This window comes from Ptychodera flava, chromosome 4 (assembly GCF_041260155.1).
Source record: "Ptychodera flava strain L36383 chromosome 4, AS_Pfla_20210202, whole genome shotgun sequence".
Lineage (NCBI taxonomy): Eukaryota > Metazoa > Hemichordata > Enteropneusta > Ptychoderidae > Ptychodera > Ptychodera flava.
This window is the reverse complement of record NC_091931.1, coordinates 33,375,169-33,398,726: the sequence shown is the minus strand read 5'-3', so window position 1 is coordinate 33,398,726 and position 23,558 is coordinate 33,375,169. Positions and strand designations below refer to the sequence as shown.

The 23,558-nt window shown below is 37.1% G+C and overlaps 1 protein-coding gene across 2 annotated transcripts; it reads right to left on the bottom strand.

Moving 5' to 3' along the window:
• Positions 1-1,359: 1,359 nt before the first annotated feature.
• Positions 1,360-21,868, bottom strand: LOC139130350 (phosphoribosylformylglycinamidine synthase-like). Of its 2 annotated transcripts, none has more exons than XM_070696118.1 (24): positions 21,701-21,868; positions 20,570-20,769; positions 19,053-19,191; positions 18,266-18,576; positions 17,451-17,559; positions 16,527-16,667; positions 14,135-14,259; positions 13,807-13,935; positions 13,104-13,364; positions 12,432-12,662; positions 11,396-11,619; positions 10,672-10,806; positions 10,278-10,406; positions 9,740-9,970; positions 8,774-8,954; positions 8,462-8,545; positions 8,028-8,183; positions 7,471-7,590; positions 6,988-7,139; positions 6,155-6,368; positions 5,744-5,950; positions 5,071-5,226; positions 4,194-4,361; positions 1,360-3,723 (listed from the first exon to the last, which is right to left on the bottom strand). In XM_070696118.1, the coding sequence occupies exons 2-24, from the start codon at positions 20,715-20,717 to the stop codon at positions 3,410-3,412; spliced, it is 4,065 nt and encodes a 1,354-aa protein (XP_070552219.1). In that variant the 5' UTR covers positions 20,718-20,769; positions 21,701-21,868; the 3' UTR covers positions 1,360-3,409. The 2 variants fall into 2 exon arrangements, with proteins under 2 accessions (XP_070552219.1, XP_070552220.1); XM_070696119.1 differs by having other exon boundaries at positions 20,570-20,728; positions 21,701-21,867.
• Positions 21,869-23,558: the final 1,690 nt, after the last annotated feature.

Below are 23,558 nucleotides of genomic sequence, written 5' to 3'. Positions count from 1 at the left end.
CTGCATAACATCGCCAGGACTGTTATGAAGTCAACGTAGGTTTCACTTCTGAGGTTCTAAAGTGTGGAATCAAACAAAGTACTTTATATACCTTCAAATGCAATGACAGACTAAGAGGGAATGTTCTCCTGTAGTGTCTGTAGTTACTCCGATTTTTTTTCTGAGTGCACCCGATGAAAATTACTGTATAGTATTTCAGCCGCTCAAAAAGTGTAAATAAATAAATAAATAAATAAATCAGAATACCAATAGAAACATGACATTATACATTTCATACATTTTTCTCCAGTGAGTGTCAACGCATGGCATTTAGTCGCCTGAAGCACAGTCCCTGGATAGAGGGACTGTGCCTGAAGTAAAAGTTTCATCAGGTCTAACAACATCCACACCATCTTGTGTGTCAGTTCTTAAGCTCTAGTCAGATAAGTATCAAGCATTTGAGCCGAAGAACAGGACGTACACCGGTGCTTTTTACCTTCATTATCCTAATATGGGAGCATGTCACTCAGCAGCTATAAAGTTCATTGTAAGACTGCAACAGGATCTCGGTGACAAAACAAAATTCTGTTGAACCGTTGGCACTTAAAAGCATACCAGGCTTGCCACAGTGGCCAGGTTCAAGGAAATTTGACTGTAGTTTGGTGTGTTCTCCATCTTTCAAATTAATCCTCTTTCTAACAGGCTCCATAGACAAACCATGGAAATAAATACAGCTTTGGAGAAAGAAGATTAATCTGTACAACATCATTGTTATTACTATGTGGCTAGCAAGACTATACAACACCAGTTTTAATACCATTAACAGCTACATGTATGTAACGATTATTGAGTCCTCACAGCTCAGTAATCATATTGTACATATTAGACTGCTACTAAGCACGCACATCCAAGTATAACGTGACATATAAGTTTTGAAGTGTAAGATTTGAATTGTAAAATCATGAAAATGTGAAAAGTCACAAATATTTATACCTTACAGATATCAACCTTTTTGTTGCATCCCTATACTAGCATTACTGAGTAATGAAGACTAGATAATTGTTACTTGGTGGTAAATGATATTAAAACTAGTGTTGCAATTCAAAGTCTTGCTATAGCAACTTGTAGAAATATGGTTTAAATTTGAATGAACAAATAGTATCTTGGGACAGTAGTATCAAACATTTTTTTAGCAATTTTAGCAATTTGTTTTCATTTACAAACATAAAAGAAAACAAAACAAAACAACGACAAAAGACCAAGAATAAATAGGGAACCTGGGATATTGCTTACTATCATGGTATTGTCCTACCACTGGTACTTTAGGTAATAAGGGATTACAAGCGGTTCACACTAGAAAATATGACATAAACCATGACCATAAGTGAATGTATCTTTTATTGTCAATAAGCCTAAAACCTAACCAAATCAGTGCTGGACACACTTGACAACAACTCCAGTGATTTTAGGACACTGCTATGTATCACATTAACAAATGTACACTTTCCATTCTTTAAAAGTCTCCTGTAAATTGTGTACAACTTGTGACCAGTTGTTTATTTGCTTACATAATGCCCATTGAAAATCAGTGACTTAGGGGTGGGAGGGGGGTGTAAGGAAATTCAGCATCATGTGATTGAGAAAATAAGACATGTGGCTTAATATACTCATTTGTCAGGAAATCAGAGTTTGATCATTAGTAAGCAAAAATAAATATTTGTCCCAGAGTTTCAACAAGACTTTTGGGAATATCACATACCAGCATAATGAAAACAATGCTTTATTACCATAAATGTTACGATGTAAACCACTGAAATCAAATGTCAAGGGATCAGACTACAAACTGATGGTAAAAAACAGATGCAAAACAGACAAAATTTGTCTGGATTTCTGCCAGCAGTGGCACACGTTACTATATTCGGTAGTAACAAACCTATTTTTCTCACGACAGAATTTCTATCAGTTCTGTACAATCAAACCACAATGACATATTACATCATCTACTGCATGTATAAATCACGTAAAATGAAAGATCCCCTCGTGCAACTGAAATCTCAATGCAATTTATACAGGAAGGTCTCCATACTCCTGAACAACTGAAAGATGATCCACCCAAAATACTTTCTTGCATTGTACACATTGTGCAGTGACATGTCTATCCGCCACACTACTGCACTACACTGTGAAGTTTGTACACCATCACATTGCCTAACTATACATTTTATCAAACATCTCTCAGAAAGTAAATAAATAAGAAACCATGTTTTGGCAAACTTAAAATTTGCAAATTTTACTGCAAAGGTCCAATTAATATCAGTATCAAAGAAAACTGATAGCATAACCGACTTGGCTTTTTCTAGGTTCAATTTGTATGGGTGTGGTTATAAATTCATGCTTTTCTTCTTATATTCTATTCATATGGTATTCATGACAGTATTACTTCTCTACAAAATGTAGTTTTCACATTTTTTTTCTCTTGTACCGGTATTTCAGTGTGAAGTTCTTGGTCCCTTGTCTGCTGTGCACTTATCCGTATCATGAATGAATTACAACAAGAAAAGTAGTTTATTTCTTGATGGCTTCTTCTTGTGCAAGTGCACTTGACATTCTGAAGTGAGACCAAAGAATCTTGCTGAAACCAATTCTTTCCATAAAATTCGTCCTCTTCCATACACACACAAACTGTTGGCAGTGTTGTTTGGGGAATAAATATCCAGAAAATGGGGCCTAGTGTGCATGTTACTTAACTGTGCAATGGCACCCATATTACTACTGAGCTATCAATATTGCGACTTTTTAAAGTTGTGGCACAGCAGTGAGAAATTGAATTTTTGAGTTCCCATCAAGATTCCTATTAATGAATATATACTCAGAATAAACCGCTTGCTATATGCAGCACCATGACTACTGAGCCCAAATTTTTACATGTGCTCACGGAATCTTTCAGTCGGTTTAAGAATTTCTGGGTATATCTCTGCAACAGACCTGTACTTGGAAGTGTAATACTGCATTTTCAAATTTTCTTGTATCAGAATGAAATCAGCAGCATGTTTATTCACCTGAGGGTTTACTCTGTGAAGCTTATAGTCAGAGAAGAAATGGCAGTCTCTTTGTGAGATGAGAACAAAGAAAATTAATATTCCTATCAATTTTGGTGACATATACATTCATGATGAGCAGAGAGGGGTGATCAAAAGCACCCCTTAAAATGAGTAAACATACAAATTTCTGCCTCCACCTCATATTGAAAAACCTTCAACACTTTACAAATACTGAGACAACAAATGACCCAACACATTGCTCTGGTCCCCTGTACAGGTTGTAAATAGGATAAAGTGATACTAGTTTTCAAGATACATTGATTCTCCCACTCAAAAAAGAAAATGCCAAATGCGCGACATTGTCAAATGGCATGGCCAACAAAACAACATCATGAACTGTTTTCATGACACCATGCACAGGCATTCTGGAACATTCGTAGCCATGGCGACGCCTTGCCCGATTTTCGCCACTCCTGGGGCATCCAAGGCCACTGCCAGGTCAGCGTGCATCGTTCTGGGTGAGGCATCATGGCAAGATGGCGTCCGTCAGGTGAGCACAGTGCTGCCATCCCATTGGGTGAGCCATTGGGGTTCAAAGGGTACTGCATGGTGGTTTGACCTTCATCGTCAACATAGCGTATGGGTGCCAAGTTATTCTCTTCAATGCTTTGCTGAATGTTGTCACTAGCAAATTTCATGTAACCTGCCGTGAAAAACACAAGATAAATTTCTGAAGCAAACTGTTTTGATGTTGAGCTATTATTTGGAAGACTTTCATTCCACTGTACAGAAATATTTCCATTTACAATACAAGATAAAAACAACATTTTTACAATACATCATAAAGACTAACTCTCACCTACACTCATATCTCTATATTATGCTGAATGATATGTTAAAGTCAAAACATATACCGGTAGATTGTATACTCCTATAATATCGCACAAAGAGGATTATGTTGTAATGAAGATACCAAAGTTTGAATGTGATCTTTGAAAGAGACAATTAAATGATCTCTCTCTTCAAATTGAATTTTGATCATGAGTGCTTTTGAGATCAGGCCATGAAATCAACATGATAGTAAAAATAAATCTTTGATATTATTTGGCTGGTGCAACCATACTTGCCTAAAATAAACTAGTCTAAGATTCTTTTGTCGACAGCATAACATACCTTCACCGTGTGCAATCCAGATTCCTAGTGTTGATCCTTCCATACCCTTCAACATGATGGCTGGACTGGATTGGATACTGACTGTGACAAAACGCGACTCAAATCTTTCTGATTTGTTGTGGGTGAGGAAGACACCTTGACTGGCATGGGCAGAGTCATCAGCGTTTCCTGTCGAGAGAAAATGCCACTTATTTGAAAAGCTTGGAAAACACATGACCAGGAAGATCCGAGGGTAAAAGCAAGCAGGTAAATGAGACTTGGAAAAGCTTCATGTACAAATGATGAGAAAGAACAGTGTATCAATGGTTGTAACAACTGCTTTATTGCTGCCATTAGATAAAGGTACCTGTTTACAAAAGTTGCATATTGTGACAAAGATGCGACTGTAAATGTAAACCCACATGAGAGGACAGGTTACCAAAACCTGCTAAATTATTTCACATAGAGTTTATGCGGTGTTTAAATTTGTCAAGGTCAATTGTACAAGGACTATATTTAGTACTACCGAAAGTTTATTATTCAACTATGGTAAATCAAAACTTTGGCAACTGTAGCAAAACTATGATGCTACGCTGAAAGAATAAAAATTTCTGGATGGAATATAGATTTGCGTAGTCCTTCGGAAGTGGCCTGTCTGTAGGAGATGGACACAAGAATTTTCGGTCAAATGTGTAAGGTTTCCTGGAACTAGGAGGTAGGTATTTGTGGAATTTTGGCACAGAAGAGGAAATTCTTGCTTGGAATCCATTTGCTGGTCAAAACATAAAAATGCAAATGTTAATTGTCAAGACAGACCGGGTTAGTTTGAAAACTTCTGCTTGTTTTGTGAAGTCAAATGATATTAAAGGATGTGAAATTTTTCCATGATATTGTTTACCTTGCACAATATCTGAATTATCCGGAGCTACCCAGCCTAGCAGACCCATCAGCTGGCAACCATTGCACACACCCAGGGAGAAGGTATCTTTACGAGCACGGAAAGCATCAAACTGTGCCCGGACAGTTGGGTTGAAGAGAATAGCTGCTGCCCAGCCTGAAAACAATAAACCACAAAATATCAACTTATTTGCATATAATATGATGGCTGAGAAGGCAGGTCCTTTTATATAAGCTGGTTATGTCTGGGTATTGGAAAATTTTCGTTGAGACATCACATTATTGTGTTTGGTATGCTAGGCTACTTGCAAAAAAATCTGTCATATTTTCTAAAGGCAGATTCTAATGAGGTTTCAAATTTGTTTCAGTGAAATAAGGACTCATTTTACAAAAGAAAAGGACAAACTGAAGTGCTTTTGATGTTTTTGTCTGTCCAGATACAAATTTTCAATTGATATTCTAATGGCCCATGTTTCCATTTTTGTCAGACTATCGACAGGATAAATCAGGGAAACATGATACAAGGTCAGACTGAGCAATTCTACAAATCAATAGAATCCTAGGGTTCCAAATGTTTTTACCTGTAGGAGAACCCTTACAAAACCCTGATTGTTTTCTTTGGGAAGCATGGGTTCACTTTTCTTTGGGCAAGTATGATACAAAACATCACTAACCTCTAGCAGATTCACACACATCCGCGTAGCTGAAGCCACCTACAAAGACGACGCCACGGAAACCATCCAGGGTAACCCTGCCAGTACACAGATCTTGCATGTTGACGTCCCAGACTTCAAAGCCAGCCATGTGAAATGATGCAACCATTTCACGGTCACCATTGCTACCTTCTTCTCGAATCACAGCAATTTTGGGTTTCGGTTTACCTGTGAATGACGATTTACTGGTTACTTAATTTACATTCACATCATTCATGACGGATGTTTATCAATGATACACAACAATTACATGTCAAGAGTCTGAAGTTGACTAAAATTACAGTATATTTCTGCAGTCAAGACTTAAACTAAAGGAAAATAAGTTCAATCAGAAAATCTTTATATTTGAACGTATGGAGATAAAATACCCACCATCAACATGGCTCAAAATGTCTGGTTTCACATCAGGGTCAAAGGACATCTTGTATGGGGGCGCTGTTCTGTTTGCAAGATTGGTCTCCTCTACAACCACACTCTGCGGGTTGGCTTGTAGTCTTTCCAGTCGAAAACTTGTCTCCTCCCAGATATCCCTCATCTTTGTCATATCGCTATCAAGAACACACTTCTCATCAACAGATACCTTTACCTAGAAGTTTTATTAAAATGGTAAGTCATAAAATGAATGATTTCAAAAACTATTCTTGATTTAATTGATCAACACCTTACATCATGTCTGTCTTCATGATGCAGCAATGGTGATACAAATTAATTTTGCCTTGTCAGATCTTTTCAGTGAAAAGATTCAGAATTCTCAACAGGCATTGCATAGGTATATTGTACAAGTATGTTGGTCATAGGTACAGTAACAGCTTCTAATACTATTACTATGCTGAATTTCGCTTAGTGTCTGTTTTCATGCCAAAGATGGATCTACAACACTATTATGTCAGGTTCAATACTGCCTGCTGAATTTTTGCGGAATGTCTGTTTTATGCCAAAGATTCTCTAAACCATATAACATCTAGTTCAAAACAGCAAACAGTAGTAAGCTAATTTTGATATATCGCAGTCCATATCAAGAGTACAGATGGTCATTGAATGGGCACTGGCGTATCATCTCTAATGGTAACTTGTAGAAGATAGTTTGTACTGCAAATTCATAAATAGTAGTCTCACTTCGCACTAAATTTGACTCGAAAATTTGAAACCAAGAGCACTCTTTCACAACTTGGGTTTAAAAAATCAGGAATGAATAATAAACACACCTTTCCATTTGACCCTTCACCTCTGGAATGTCCAATCACATGACAAGGCACTCCGCTGTCTTGGTAACGCTGACAGACACTTTCAACATTGGCCGCCTCAACCTCCAGCAACAGACCAAGCTCTTCAGCAAAGAGCAGGTCTATGGTACTGACTGAAGTTGTGAAAGAAACAGTACAGTATTTTACGTCAACATGAAAAATCACAGAAGCAGGACGTGGAAATGTTCTACTTTGTGTTTTAGGAAAGCCATTTCCACAATCTTATTATCAGAACTTGAAAAAGACTGCTGAAGTTTGCAATGTTACGGAAGAACACATACTCTGTTGCTCAATATCTCTTTTCAGTCACTACCGGTAGTATTTTATCTACTGGTATAAGCAGAGCCTTATAACATAATAACGATAGAAGTGATGCCACTTCTGAGGATAAAAATCTTGAAAATCAACATCACACAAATGGTGGACACATATTTTGACTCTCACCTCCTGAGCTTCCTGTTGTCAAGGTAACATCTACCCCATAATTCCCAGCAAATGCCATTTCCAATATACAGGTTATTAGCCCTCCGTCACTGACATCATGGCCTGCTGTGATGAGTTTATCTACAAAAACAAAGAAGTTGGAAAGTACTGGGTTATTTTCTATAAAGAAATAAAACTTTTCAAATATTTTTGTTCTAGTCTTCTGTACAAGGTGATTGTACAGAGTAAGAATATCTGTATGGTAACATCAACCATTGGTTTGATCTGCAATTGGTAGTTTTTGATGCGTCACAAGATTCCTGGTAGATACATAGATCTTCAGATTGTATATAAATATAAATGTGACAGAAAAACTATGATGAACCATTTCACTGGCTCAACTTGACTTTGCCGGCATTCAAATCATAGGTTACTGTTACATGAACTTTTAGAACTGTTCCCTCTCCAGAGGTCCAACTTCAAAAAATAAAACAATGGGATCGGTTCAAACCATTGTCATGAATTCATCAGTTGAGATGCTATATCCTATTGTAAAACTACATCGCAGCCCAGCTTACCGGCAAGAAGTTGCTGTGTTGTGTTGAAAGCATTTACCAACATCTGAGGATCGTCTAAGTCAGGCGAGACATCACCGAGCTGACTGTAACACTGTGCTATGGCTGTACCGCCAAGTCTGTGTTTTCCATTGCCCAGATCCACCCACAGAAGTCTGCCTAGGGATTTACAAAAACAGACTCACAGAATTGAAATTTGATCGTGCACTCTGACAAAAAAAAAACAAGTTAGTCATCTTCTCCTTATCACATTATTTTTAAAATTAATCAAACATGTTCAACAGTCATTTTGACGTTTGTAATGTGCAAGAAATTAGCATAATGTTCAAATTTGAATGTAAAATTATCTGATCATTAAAAACCTGAACACAAATATTCAGATTCTCAAATATTGTACATCAAAACCCATCGTGCATTTAAATTGTGATCCAACTTACCTTCACCACCAGGACATTTCAGGTCTGGTGTTACAGTAGCTGTGATATCAGGGCATCCAACATAAACAGATACAACCAGCGTACCTGACAATGTAAACAAAAAATGTTTTTAAAATGTTTGTCTTTTGATTCACTTCAACAGATTTCTATGCAGCGGCCGTTTTGAAGACTCCTTTCAGCTCCATTTCACAGCCCAAATATTCTGGGACAAGTGCAACCTCATCAAGTCAACAATATGCAAATTTTTAGCAATTACTGTGGACTTGTTGGACAAGACTGTGCTTAGTTTTTCTAACTTTTTACATCACTCACCAGGTGCTTTGACGGTATCAGTGCCAACTCTGGCTGCCATGCTGAGCGAGTCCTTTCCACCATCAACTGCTACTCCAAGCTCTCTCATAACTTTACACATGGCTTGGCAGGTGTCAAACAGAGCAGCCCCTTCTCCAGGTAACTTAGCTGGCCACATCCAATTACCACTGCATTTTACATCCTACGGGCAAAATGTTATTTCACAGAAAAAAATGTATCAGTTTGTCTATTCAGAAAGCTCAATACATAAATATTCTTTTCCATGGCAAATTACATCTAATGGCTCATGATCAAAATAGTCTATGGGGCTCACTTAGTATGTTGTGTATACCTTAAAGTATTACCCTAATAAAGCCATTATTGGAGATACTCATGCTAAAAATACACTCCAAATAGAGCTGTTTGCGGTTACACATTTGTTACTAAATATAGCTGCACGCGAGGTACACAACATTAGGCACTGCTGCTTGAAATGCAGATAAATTTTGTCGGTGTCGCATGCATGGCTGGTGTTGCGGCTTGTAGCCTGAGCTGTAAATATGTCTGTTAGTATTCATTGTTACACTAGCGGTCACCTACTAAGTGGTATTTTTGTCATTTTCGTATTATGTAATTTCAAAATGTGCAATCTAAAAATGTGGACAAATATTTATTTTTGCATATTTATGGGAGAACAATGATGCCATTTGCAAACAGCCAAATAGAGGTGTCATTTCAGAAATTTTATCTATCCTGACACAAACTTTCAAAACAAAAATACAGATCATCATAGATGCTATCCTAACAGCACAACTATAAGAAATGTTAAAACTAACCAGGACTAGTTTTGATTTATTTCATAGATATTATTATCCACATGTGATTTTACATGTGACAGCGACCTTCAAAGCAGCTTTGTTGTATTGTCAAATTGTAAAACACACTTCAGGAGCAGTTATCCCAACATCTCCCAAACATAAAACCCACCTTCAGAGAAGTTACCCTCGCAAACACCAGGTTGGTGAGAGCTTCCCCGACAGTCATCCTGGCACCACATCCTGGATCTATGAGACCCTTGATTGGCTGTTCTCCGATGGCTGTTGCCGAGCCAACTGTCTCGAAATGAGACAACGCAGTGACGGCTACATCAGCCAGTGGTGTATGAAGTGGTCCAACGCACTGCTGCTGTGCTATCAAGCCTGTGACAGATCTATCAACCTGTGTGATTGTAAAAAAGGGTAAAAAGAAAGGTAAAAAACCCAGCACCATTACACTGATTTGATTTCTTTCATACAATCACAGAATTTAAATCCCTGCTGTAATTAGATTCAATATTATATGAAATACATTATAACAGTTGGGTACTGGTTTAACAATCAGAGTATTTGAGTTTGAGACAATATCACAGTGTTGTGTCCTTGAGCAAGACAATATATAATATGGTTAGTGGGTGCTTCATACTTGTAATTGGGCATTTGCCTGTTGGATGATGGATTAATAATAAAATCATCATTTTCTTTTATACCTTGTTTGTGAGATATCTCTTGCTTGCCACTGAGGGCAGCCTAAGCACTCTGTCTAGAGCCTCTTCAACTGTCACTTCTGGAAGAGCCAGTGGTTTCAACTGCGGCTTCACTCTGTCTTGATTGAAAACCTGTAATTTGGGCAAATGTTAATTTTTATCAAAAAGATGCAGGTAAGTGTGTGTTATATTGCATATTTTTTTTTATATTTTCAGAAACTCTCCTGGCAGCCATCATAAAGTATACATCCTGATACAATGACATGAATATTAAAACTTGATCAAAGTTACTCCATACACAGCAATTCTTTGACATATTTAAAGAACTATTTCATGTTAAAAAAATTTGTTCTCTTATTATGCAGACTGACTGAGTCACAAGATGTACGAATGTTACCTTTCTTGGCATTTTACCAAGGACCAACTCCAACTCCAGATCAACTGGATAAGTGCTTTCTTTCTTCCGTTTGAGAGTTCTCTCCTCCTCACTCTCACCGTCTTTGTCCGGACAATGTTCCTCTTCAAGTCTTATCTGAAAAGAAATGCATCCAAGGACACTTAGTTTAAATGGTATAAGTGTACTGAGTAGATTTTTTTTAACCACGTGAAAGAGACACTATGAATTTTTTCTCGTCTTTTTTCCTGTTGAAGTCTGTATCTTTGCAGTTTCACAACAAGGCAAGAGTGTCACTAGTGTCACTAGTGCCAAATTGAAAGCCCTGTAGATTAGTAACCAACATGGTTATATGCTATATTAAGAAACCCTTGGCTCTTTGATGGGTAAAATTGGTGAGAAGTATGACCATTACAGACTGTAGTGAATTTTTGAAGAATGCAGATGTCCAAGATTTCACTTTCAACATGACCTTTCACACGGACAAAAACTATGGGTGACTTAAAATATTAAACACATATTAAACGACCAATGAAATAACCTCAATTAAAAATTTTGAAACTTTTTAATCTTTCACCGCTTTGTGTACTTTAAAGAAATGCGTTTATTGTAAAACATCTAAATGCTGTCATACTTTGGTTCTATTGAAAGAACTTCCACCAATATACTACTGAACGCAATAGATATTGTACAGACATTTAGGGCAAATAACACATGAACAACCTACTTTTCCATCTCCAGTTATGCTGCCAACGAATGACACTGGACATTTTTCTCTCTGGCACAGCTGTCTGAGTTTTGCAGTGTCCTCTCCCTTGACAAGGATTGCATTGCTTTCCTGGTACTCGGCTCCCCACAATTCCAGTGTGTTGATGGTAGGGTCGCCAAGCTGGAATTCCTTCACACGGATTACAGCACCTGCTGGCTCACATATCTCCTTCAGCACATTTCCTGAAAACAGATATCGAGAAATTTTGTCATTTAGGGTTTGCCTCTGTTGAATTAATAGTTGAAGAATTGAAAGTAACAAAATGTTTTGTGAGAACATGGTGTCTTCTTTTCACCAGTAAAGCGCTATTCCAAAACCATACCACAATAACAAGATTGACAGTAAAGAGCTGGACTTGCTATCCGGTGTAACATTACTGGTGCTGAAAATATACAAGTGTGATAGAATTCTTGACCAAGCAGAATTTACTTGTACACTTCAAACAGGGTTCGAACACCTTGGGACAAATAAAATTCCAGGGCTTTCCAGGGTTTTTTGACCAGTTTTCCAGGGCTATTTCAACTCAAATCAAATAATTTTCCAGGGCTCTTGACCATGAAAACAAATTTATACTCGACTTCTATCGACACACTGTACCTATCTACTGCTTTAATTCCTGAGCTTTTTCTTCTAACTGTATAGCTACTGATTGTATTTCAGTTTGTTTTCTCTTTTGCAGTATTAGAATTTGCACTCCTTCTAAGACTATTTAACTTTGCGACAAAAGACATTTCCCTGCAGATTCAGCTTTCTTGGAATATTTATTATCAGATTTGTTAAGTTCAACTACATCAGTCTCAAGTATCTTCATTTTCCAGGGTTTTCCAGGGCTAAATCACATTTTTCCAGGGTTTTCCAGGGCTAAAATAAAATTCCAGGGTTTTCCAGGGTTTTCCAGGACCGTACGAACCCTGTTCAAATTTCCTGACTCTGCAGTACTATAGCCCTTGGTTCAAAAACACATGCTGTACACAACAAGATAATTAGCACATACCATTTCCACCAGCACCCTGGTCATGTATACTGGCGATGGGATTGTGGTCGCCCATTTCGATGCATGCTCGTATGACACGGTTCAATTTCTGTTCCATCTCGGCATCACCACGTTGAACCGCGCCGAAGTCCAGCTCTTCAGCGTTGTCACCTTGGACCTGAACTGAAGATGCAGCGCCACCACCGACACCAATGCGGTACACGGGACCACCTAGCTTGACAACCTCCATACCTGAAGAGTAACAATCAATGAATACCCAATGAGATGATAAAACCTCCGATAAGGAGTAGCTCTGGTGGAAATTAGACAACTACAAAATGTGTGGGAAGAGTAAACCTCAAGCATGGACCATCAGATTCTCAAACTCTTGCAATTCTTTGGCAGTTTACAGCATGTCTGAAATCCATTGGAAATCAAACGAGAAAATCTAAATGTACGTCACTTTGGTTTGTGAAAATCAAATTTTAATGTCTTCTATTGGCTCAACTTAAACAACAGCAACAATCTTGAAGTAATAGTGCAAGTAAATTTTTGGCAATGTGCAACTACAATCAAATAATTTGCATTGACATATATTTTTATTCACCTATTCATCAGAGCAGATTAACACCTGCTTAGATAAACTGTGCCTCAACAAATTTACTCAAACACGAATTTGAAATTGATCCTCACCAACTTCAGGCTCCAATTTATTGATATGTTGGTAATCCAATGACCCAATTCCACCACTGAACATGATTGGTTTGACCCATTCTCTTCTTTCCGATTCTGTTACCATCATACCAAAGGATCTGGCAAATCCTGCTATGACGGGCTCTCCAAATTTATTCCCATAGTCTGAGGCACCGTTGCTTGCCTCCACAGCTACCTCCAGGGGAGGGGCAAAGTTGCTGGGATACTTGAACGACTTGTCCTCCCAAGGAAGTTCATAATCTATGAAAAGATAATACAACATGTTTGTGTCATGTTGATACTACGTCCTTGTATGCAGGTTTTCCAAACGGTATTTATGACACTCATATACCCAGCTTCATGAATGCAATTTACACAACAGTCACTGTCTACCACTATATCTCTCTGGATTGTGACTTCTTCAGGATATCTTGAAATATTTAGAAAAGTTACCAAGCTTTGGGCAGCACCTTTGAGCTGCAGAAAACAATGTGGACTTGCAACATCAAGTTTATCTTTCTTTGAATCCATCCACAAATGTTATCCATGATCTTTACCTCACTTCCTCAATTTTCAATATCAGTAAAAGTATAGCAGCTCTAATTTGAAAATGTTTTTTGTTTGTTTTCTAAGTTTAATACATATTTTTCCTGTGACTGTAATATGTCACCTCAAAATGAGAGATCTGATGCAGAAATCTTACCTGGTATGTGTAAGTTACCAAAGCTATAGCCAGCTGTGCCTGCTACAACATGGGCACCTCTACCTGCAGCGTGCACATCACGAATTCTACCACCAGTACCTGTTGTGGCACCACTGAACGGAGCAACCCCTGGATGATAAAATAGTACCATACATATCAGGCTTTGAGAATTGAAGAAATACATGTACAAATTGCATGTACATGTAAATTCATCAAGTGAGCTGTATATGTTGATATGCTTTTGTGCAAAGAAAATACGCTTAAAAAAGTTTCACAATGTGTTCTGAAGACAAGCTCAAGGATGGCAGGTAGGAGTTTTTTTACTCACCAGTTGGAAAGTTGTGTGTTTCAGCTGTAAATATGATATGGCGGAGGAGCTCCTTTTCATTGAATGTACTTCCTGTCGATGGGTCATGTGGGTAAAGCAACTTCACTGAATAACCCTTGATGGCACTGCATAGTAAAAACAGAAAATACAAAATGTATTCAACAATAAAGTATATTACCCTATTTATATGTGTGAAGAGAGCTTTAAATCATAGACAGTAGTTTCTCTACTATGTGCAAATGTAGTAATTTTGTTTGCAGATTTGGCTTATGTGAAAAATTGAAAATAACACTGTAATAATTAGAAAGAATAGGATTGTAAGGTAGAATTTTACAATTTTCTTTCATTGCACAATTTACTGTCAGATAAACAATCCGGTTTTCGTACGTTCCACTCTTGTCAAACAGCTTTGACTAACATTACCAACTCATGGTACCAGGCAATCGATAGTGGAAATCTAATAGGTGTTTTACTCGTTGATTTTAGAAAAGCCTTTGACCTAGTTCATCATGGTACTTTACTTAAGAAACTAAGACTTTACGGTTGTTCAGAGCAGACAATGGGCTTTTTCACTTCATACCTCGCAAACAGAACTCAGTTGGTGTCCTTTAATGGAACCCTGAGTGATTCTCTTCCTGTCAGTACAGGTGTACCGCAGGGATCTATTTTAGGGCCCCTGTTGTTCCTACTTTTTATAAATGACCTCCCTCTGGCTTCTGAAAATTCTGATATGTATATGTATGCTGATGACACAGCAGCTCAGGTGATCAGTCCCAAAATTAACGAAATTGAAACCAAGCTGAGCAGAGATATGAATCTGATCACACGCTGGTGCGATCAAAATAGCATGTGTGTTAATTCACAGAAAACTAAGGTTATTGTCATTGGTACAACGCAGAAAAAAGCCAGAACGAAAAATCACATCAATGTTATGTGTGGCAATGATCAGCTCGATTGTGTAACCCATGAAAAATTGTTGGGTGTAACCATTGACGACACCCTAAATTGGGAAAAACAAGTAAATTCAGTTTGTAGTAAGGTAGCCTTTAAATTGCTGCATCTAAAACGTATTCGTCCTTTTTTAACTCAGAGAGCTAAGATGATATTTTACAATTGTTTTATTTTACCCCATTTTGACTATTGTTCTAACATATGGGGTCATTGTTCCAACAAACTTTTACTTCGTGTTGAAAGACTACAGAAAGCTGTAGCCAGAGTACTTTTAGACTCAGATTTTAGCACTCCTAGTCGTAATTTATTCGACGTTTTAAACTGGTTACCATTTAGAGAAAGGATTGTTTTTAATGAATCAGTTTTGATGTACAAAGTCCAAAATAATTTGGCTCCTAATTATTTGAATGTTTTTAGAAGTGTCCAGAACGTCCACAGTCGTAGTACAAGATCTGTAGACAGAAATGAATTGTATATTCCAAGACACAGAACTCAAATTTTTAAGAGGAGTTTTACGTATAGCGGTGTCAAAATATGGAATAGTTTACCAGCAGATGTCAAATTTTGCTCTACTCTTCACTCTTTTAAAACGAAATGTAAGTCTCATCTTTTGGGCAAAATGTAATTTTTGAGCCATTTTTGGCGGTTTTTTTTTTTTATATTTTGTCGTCTGTTTCTTGATGTCTTAATGTTTTGCTTTTCTCTGCTCTGTTTTTTATATTTTTTTTAATGTACATATTGTATATTTCTTGCATCTCGACACTGTGTGAGAAGAGCCTTCGGCTCAACAGTCTATCGAGTTTAAATAAAGTCTAATAATAATAATAATAATTAAAAGTCTGGCTGTCAAACCCAAGTGAAGGCCAGTGTTTACATCCTGTTTTGCAATTGACCCTCAACTCCCATATTTTCAATCAAGTGGCTCATGTTTACATGATGAGTTGTGGTTTATATTGTACTGATGTTTGCGTGTACACAAGAAACAAAGGAGAAATTCTTCCCATCACTCCATTTTCTTCAATAGTGGACAAAGAAATGTTTTGTTCGGAGATGACATCACTGCATTTCAAATAGTTAGAGCTCTTCGAAAAAGATCATGCCATGGTTTGTCCATAGACTTCCTAACATAGTCTGTCAGTACTTTGCTCAAATTGTAAGTACACAGTACAAACTGACAAATCATGAACTACCACTCATCCTCATCATTTTGCTTGGATGTTCCAGAGTGCACATGGGAAACTAGTGGCACTTCTGTGCATTGTCTTATCAATCACATACCCTGGTACGTTACATACATATACAAGAAAATAGAGGACATGTACAAGAAAATAAATAACGCAAGTACTTTGGTCATATGCTCTAAAACTTGTGCATGGATTACTAAGGTGGGTGGCTCCACAAGCAGTAAATTGAGAAGACAGATTTTAAAGTGTCTACTTACCTGCTATTGTCAGAGAATTTGATGACATTGTTATCATTGCTGCATTCCTGTGTTTTCATCACCATCTTAAACAAGGAGTCTTCATGTTCTTCACCGTCGACCACCATGCGACCCTTGAAGAACCAATGCCTGCTGTGCTCACTGTGAAATGATCAAACAATGGAGAAACTCTCAACTTTGCGTCTTTCAACACTGAAGACATTGTGTGGAACAGAAATGGAAAAAAGCTACATGAGTATGGACCAGCAGTTCTCCAGAGAAAGCAAAAACCACTCTGCTCTGCATTGAAGTATCTAACTATTAAAGTAGGCAGCAACATGCAATCTCAACATGGTATGATTCCTTATACTATAAAGAGAGAGCAAATGTGAAGTTAGTACCCAACCATGCCTGACAGCAATTTGTCATGTTGACATGAAAAATTACATTATGGACATGTCACACGTTCATGTTTAGCCAATCAAATTGTTACAACATGTGATACAAAATAAACATCACTCCTTCATATTTATTTCCAAGTCTCTGGGCAAGCCAAACTGTACTGAGGTAGTTTAGTCATCTAAACTGACAAGTAATGAAATCACAAATATATAATTAAATATATAAATGTATAACCGCAAACAAATAAAAAGTAATTAAGCTGCTGACACTTTGCTTTGCAATATAACTATGGCTTACAAGAGACTATACACAGCCAAGTTTGAGAGCGTGCCAAATGAAACATAAGCTTTACTTTTGTGTTGCCAAATTGGAACTCACATGATTGGCCTGATGAGAAAAACTGAGTTGTTGTGTGAATTACTATTGTATACTGTATCTACCGGTACCATTAGTGTGGTATGTACATGATGCTAAACCAATTTTCTCTATTATACTGTGTCATATTTCACAAGAAATTTATTTTTGCTGAAGCAAAAGCCTTACCTGTTTGACTGAGCAAGATCAAAACATTCCACACTGGTTGGGTTTCTCTTCACCTTTTCTGTGAACAACTTGGTATAGTAGTCCATGTCCCACTCATCAAAGGCAAGGCCTGATGTCAAATCATGCAGAATATTAAAGGTGAAAGGTCACTCATCACTTATCAACATCTGTAGCCACTTTCTTGATCACTATTTTATCTCACTGTTGGTAAGTCCACTATGTGTGCATGTGGGTAGTTTCTCTGCTTTTATCAACAACTTTTAAAAAAATGTTTATTCATCATAGAATTTTGTGAAAATCCCAAAGGGTGCTACTGTATATTAAAGATCCGTTTGCATGAAAAAAATCAGCATGAATCTTGGATAGGATGTCTTCATAATGCATTTTTTAATGAGATCACATACTCTCTTTTAAACTTCTTCCAATCCAAACTTGCTCCAACGTGGAATTTCATGAATACTGGCCTTTACAGCTGTTTGTTTGCAGACATCAATTGAATGTTAATTAAAATCAAAATAGGTAAACCACACTGTTGTTACAAATGAAACTATGCATTCACTATTGCCACTGAGGAACAACAGCATCTTCAATTGAGAGCAAAAAGAGATAATTCTGTTTCTTTACAGAGCATGGAAATTTCTCTGCAATCTCATTTTTTTCTACCAAAAGAGAGTTTACCGATTCAAATGAGACTATATGTATATGCAATCTGAAATATAATTTTGTTAAATATTTACTAAATTCATCAAATTCTTGATTATGATCCATTGACTGATTCAAACCTTCTGAAGGTTACGACTACCTATCAAGCATACCTAGATCTTTATTTGCTTTCTCTAATGCTGCTTTTCCTTCACCCATCAAATCCACCTCGTACACCGGCTCTGGTTTCACATTGATGTCAAAACTATCCAGCGGTTCTCTGTACCGGCACTGTGTCATCCTATCATGAAGGGATGCGACAATCTGACGCTCCTCATCTGCCGTTATGGCAACAGGCTCCCCATCCTTCCCGCAGGCTTTGATGAGAAACCTCCTCGAGGCCTCAATTCTGTTGATGTGATGCAGACCAGCTGAGTGGCATATGGAGACGGCATTTGTTGACCAGGCAGTAGAAAAATTCAATCTGCAAAGGAATAGTAAGTGACAATGATTGAAAATATTCCTAGAACCCAATATTTCCAGTGTGACAATAACATCAAGAAAACTATTGAGAATTGAAAGATATACACATTGTTTTGCCAATTTCACTAATAAACGGCAGCTGTTTAACCCTTTGAGTGCCAAAGTCAATTTTTGTTGCCTTTTTAAAATATACCCCAGTCAAATGTTTTCAGATTTTTGCCAAAATTTTGATAAAAAACTCTAGCCAATGAACTGTAATGTCCATTGGCTCCAAAATTTTCACAAAAATTACAAAAAATTCCTAAAAATTGGTAAAATGTTGCAGTAAAATTTTGGTGGGAAAAATTAGAGCACTCAAAGGGTTAAAATGTCCTAAGTTGCAGCATCAAAAGTATAGCAGTGCAATTTACATGCTTTTGAAATCACTAAACCACTAGTTAATGAACAACATAGTATTATTTTTCCTTGCTGACCTACCTTGGACCAATTTCGATGAGCAGGGCATCTTTCTCAGCTCCATCTTTGGTCAGGAATGACTCCTTGGAAATGTTCTGAGATTCAAAAGGAGTTGTCAGGATCCAGAGTAACTTCTTTTGATCATCGACTGACAATGTTGCTGTGAAAATGAAACAATAAACGACTTAGTTTTTCTAGGTACTAAACTTACGCATTATCTGCCTCAAGTACACGTTGTTCAGACACAGCCAAGGGTTGTATCATCAGTACCAGTCATTGCTGTGACAATGGCACAGTAAACACCAGAGTTACATCACAACAACTGTGTAAACTGCACTTGAATTTTGGAAATAAGAAATAAAGGCAATATTAAAAGAGTTATGAGTGAAAAAAAGTTGATGAAACAATGTAAATTTCAAATAATTTTTTCTCTGACTGGTTGTGAACTTTCACTTTAAGGACAAAGGACCATATTACATATTCATTTTCTGTTGTCGGTAATTATTGACAAGTGGATAAATTGATTAAAAATAAAGCAATAATAGAATATAGTTAGAATAAGTTTCCTTTTCACTTTAGTCAAGGTGACAATATTATACTGGAAATATTTTAAACACTAGATGACACTATAGGTTTGATTGAGGTAGTTTGCGCCTCGAAAGTGAAAGATTTAAACTTTTGCTCAAACTTTCCTCAAGAAATCTTTCAACCATTCTCTGACAAAATCAAGAATAAAAATCGGGGCTCACCGAGCAAATTTAAGTACTAGAGAAGCAAACAATCGAAGATTTACCAATATTTGGAATTTAGAATGGCCGCCATTGATTTGTTAACTCTATGAAGCAAAATGAAAATTTCAAATTTCGGAAAAACTAAGACGGTGAAAAGTTTTCTTACACCAAGAGCTTTAAAATGAAACCCCCCTCCCCCACAAGTGGTATATCAGCAGAAAATAGTTGTAAAAGTTTGAGAGTCCGAATATCTGTCCCCGAGGCACATTCTAACTTAAATTCAAAATTAAAAGCACTGTAGACTTGAAAATACATTGGCATAAAAAAAAGCAAATGTGCCTTATTGTATTTCCATAAACCCCTTTTCAGTAAATCCCAAGCACCATGTCAGTAACTACTGACACAATGACAAAACATGAATGATGAACAAAGAACAATAGCCATCTTAACAAATCTTGTTTATATAACATTCATTGTCCCTTTTGGAAGCAGCACATTTGAATATATAATGACCAATTTCTTTTGTCAACATTAGAGCTGTTTAGCATAACTTCAATTTATAAAAATTGGACAAAGAGGACAGAAGTAATTAATTGTTCCTTTTTTTTACATGGAAATATTCTTCATTATGTGTAGATGGTTCACCTGAAGCTCTTGAAGCTAGGCTGCATGATTTTTTTGTGAATAAAACTTTCAAACAAGATCCGACAAACATTGGATGAGGCTTCATTAGATAACTGAAAACAACTATAACCATAACCCTATCTTTAACAAGGAAAGGTCTCAAAAAGCTGAATATGTGCTCACCGCCTTTCTGCACATCAATGTTGAAACACAGTTCTGTCTTCAATGTATCTATTTTAGAGTTTATCAAAATCTTCTGTAATTTTGCTAAAGTGACCTCATGTGCTCCAGTGTTGAGGGCTGGTATCCGATAATATCTCACCAGTTCCATTCTTAAAATTTCTGTCAAAACCCAAATATTAAAATACTCAAGTCTGCACCGCCTGTAAAACAATGTAATATATTGGTACAAAAATTACCTTTGGGGCAAAAACACAAACATTGTAGACTAACTATTGAAAATAATTAACAATTGAATATACGTAAATTCTTGTTTCCGTATGTTACGTAACATCGTACTTCCGAATTCCGCATAATCTATTCTGTCACAGAGTCAAAACAATGATCTGCAACCACTGTACGAACATGAATTGAACGCACTAGTCACTAAATGATCTCTGGCCGACACTTGTGAATGAGTTTGTCTGGCGGCCCCTTATACTGAACTGTACAATCACAAGCTGAACAAAACTAACGCAAAATCGCGGTTGTGTGCATGACAACAGAGCGACTTCGAAGCGCAGTAGTGTAGCATAGAGTGATAGGCACAGAGCGGAATATATCCTATCGTCTGCCTATGTCTTGTCTTTACTTGTCGCCAGATCGGGGGAGGGGCTTGAGTTGAAGCCCTACCACGACAACCTGGGATAGGGCAAACGTGTTACCGGTAAATATCAAAACTTTTTGTTACGGTGTGTCTCCCATGGAGCTGAAAAAAGAGGCTCACTTCTACCGCCGCGCTACGAGCATACAGTTGGACGAGATTGCAACTTGCAAGCGTTTGGTTGTGTTGATTAAATTCGACCACCTTTTGAAAGATATCAAATTTCACATTTATACACATATTTACACCTTTTGCTGACATTTTGGGGGGAAATTGCCGAAATGTGCAAATTGTTGGGCATCAAAACACACCGAATGCTAGGCAAAAACACTTAATTCAGTGATAGACAGCCACTTCGCAAACCTCAGTCTTAGAGCCAGAAACAATATGAACAGAAAAGTTAGCAGTGGTGACAAAAGAAATTATTTCTTTCTTCTCACTCAAAACGTACCAACAATTGATTTATCGAAATGAATGACTTTCTACTTAACTGTTGCCGGTCCCTCCGTATCACCTTACTATCTCGATAAACCCTGCGCTGTCGGTCTCTGCAGCCACGCACAAGGTACAACCACTATGTCCAGCACGTGTGTATCATCAGGCTTCAACCTATCAGCTGTCCTTGGTTGACTCACCCACGAGCGAAAATGGCGCTGAAATAGAAGAACCCCCTAGCTTGCTAGATAGCAGCATATGTAGGATATTGTGTCACAGGGGTCACAGTTCGTTCACGATGCAAATAATTTTTAGGATCGATTACTTCGCCAGCCGTAATGCAGGCTTGGCGCGTTGAGTGTCCTATCTGTCATACGTATACCACTTGTCAATTTGAAGAACCTGTGGCAACACAAGGAAGCAATGATAAAACTACAAACAAACAAACTAATAAAAACAAAAAACCCAAAATCAACCAACCAAACATAAACAAAACCAAACAATCAAACATAAACAAAATACTACCAAAACAAAACAAACAAATAAACAACAAACGAAACAAAACAAACGCACAAGTAATATCTGAATAACAAATAAATAAAAAACAAATAAACAAAACCAAACAAACAAAAAAAATAAATACATAATAAATAAATAAATAGATTAGGCCTAATTAATTAATTAATATAAGAGAAAAAAGTAATTGAATAAGAATTGAAATAATTAACCGAACAACGCATGCAACATATTCAAAATGAGACGTCAGTATCACTACCAACTTCACTCCAACAAGGGATTGACCATGATCGATCACATAATTTCTTGCGGTAGTCATTTAATTTGAGGTAAGAAAACATTTTGTTGTATATATATTTAGTCAAAACATGGGGCTATGTGCCCGAGGGTAGGTGACCATTTGCCCGACGTAGGGAGAGCAAATGGTTTCCTGCCTTGAGGGTACCTAGTCCCTTATTTTTATTACATGCCTCTCTTATATAGTTTTCACTCCAAAATTTCGGGTTTACATATAGGCCTAAATGATTATAATATGTTTCGTTTCCATTTTAGGAAAACCTATTGAAAAAAATAGAGCGAATTTCATCATCGAACGGTGCATTGATCTATAAAATCATTTTTATGTGGTTAATCGAAATTTTTATGCATGATTTTGTAAAAACCGAATTTCCTGTGTAAAACAGGAAGGCCTAATCTTAACCTTTTTAAATCCCGAACTTGTCAAGTTGAAAATAGTTCTGGTTTACTTCAGTCAAATGATGACTATGCGTCCCGCGACGTCATCAATTCTGTATTTTATGCCTCGATCTGAGTGGACATTCGATATACGAGGCATGTAATAAGATCGACTATGGCATGGCATTGGCGGCCATGAAGTCACATCCCTTGTGGAAGTACTGTAGGTAGTGATACTGACGTCGCAGTTTGAATAGTTGCATATATGTTGTTCTATCAATTAGCCCATTTCAATTCTTATTCAATTTATTTTTTTTTACATTCATTTATTTGGTTTTGTTTGATTCGTTTTTGTTTGTTTTTTGGTTTCGTTTATTGGTTTGTTTGTTTGTTTGTTTATCCTGGTTCCCTGTGGTGGTAATATCTAAGACAAGTCATACGTTACACGCGCCTCCCCTGTAACTTTTAATTTTATCAGCCTAATGATAACGCTATAGAAGTAATTCTGAATGAAAATGAGGGGATGATGAAAGAAATTAAATCGTGTTCGTATAAAGGTGTCATTTTTATCGGTCGATGTTCTCTTTTTTAATTCAAACATGTATTATAGGCTTACTAGTACTACATAGATCTTGGAGTGGGAACGATTTTCTTCGGTAATTCATTCATGATGATCTAACCATATAACCGAAATTGCAAGACTTAAATTGTTGCCAAAACTTA

Bases quoted from the DNA above. Each gene is read 5' to 3' on its own strand.
- LOC139130350 (XM_070696118.1), bottom strand. From the start codon at position 20,717: ATGGAACTGGTGAGATATTATCGGATACCAGCCCTCAACACTGGAGCA. The intron at 10,407-10,671 runs GTAACATTCGTA...CCCAAATTACAG, and splicing joins TTGGTAAAATGCCAAGAAAG to GTTTTCAATCAAGACAGAGT. The intron at 9,971-10,277 runs GTATAAAAGAAA...ACAATCACACAG, and splicing joins AGAGATATCTCACAAACAAG to GTTGATAGATCTGTCACAGG.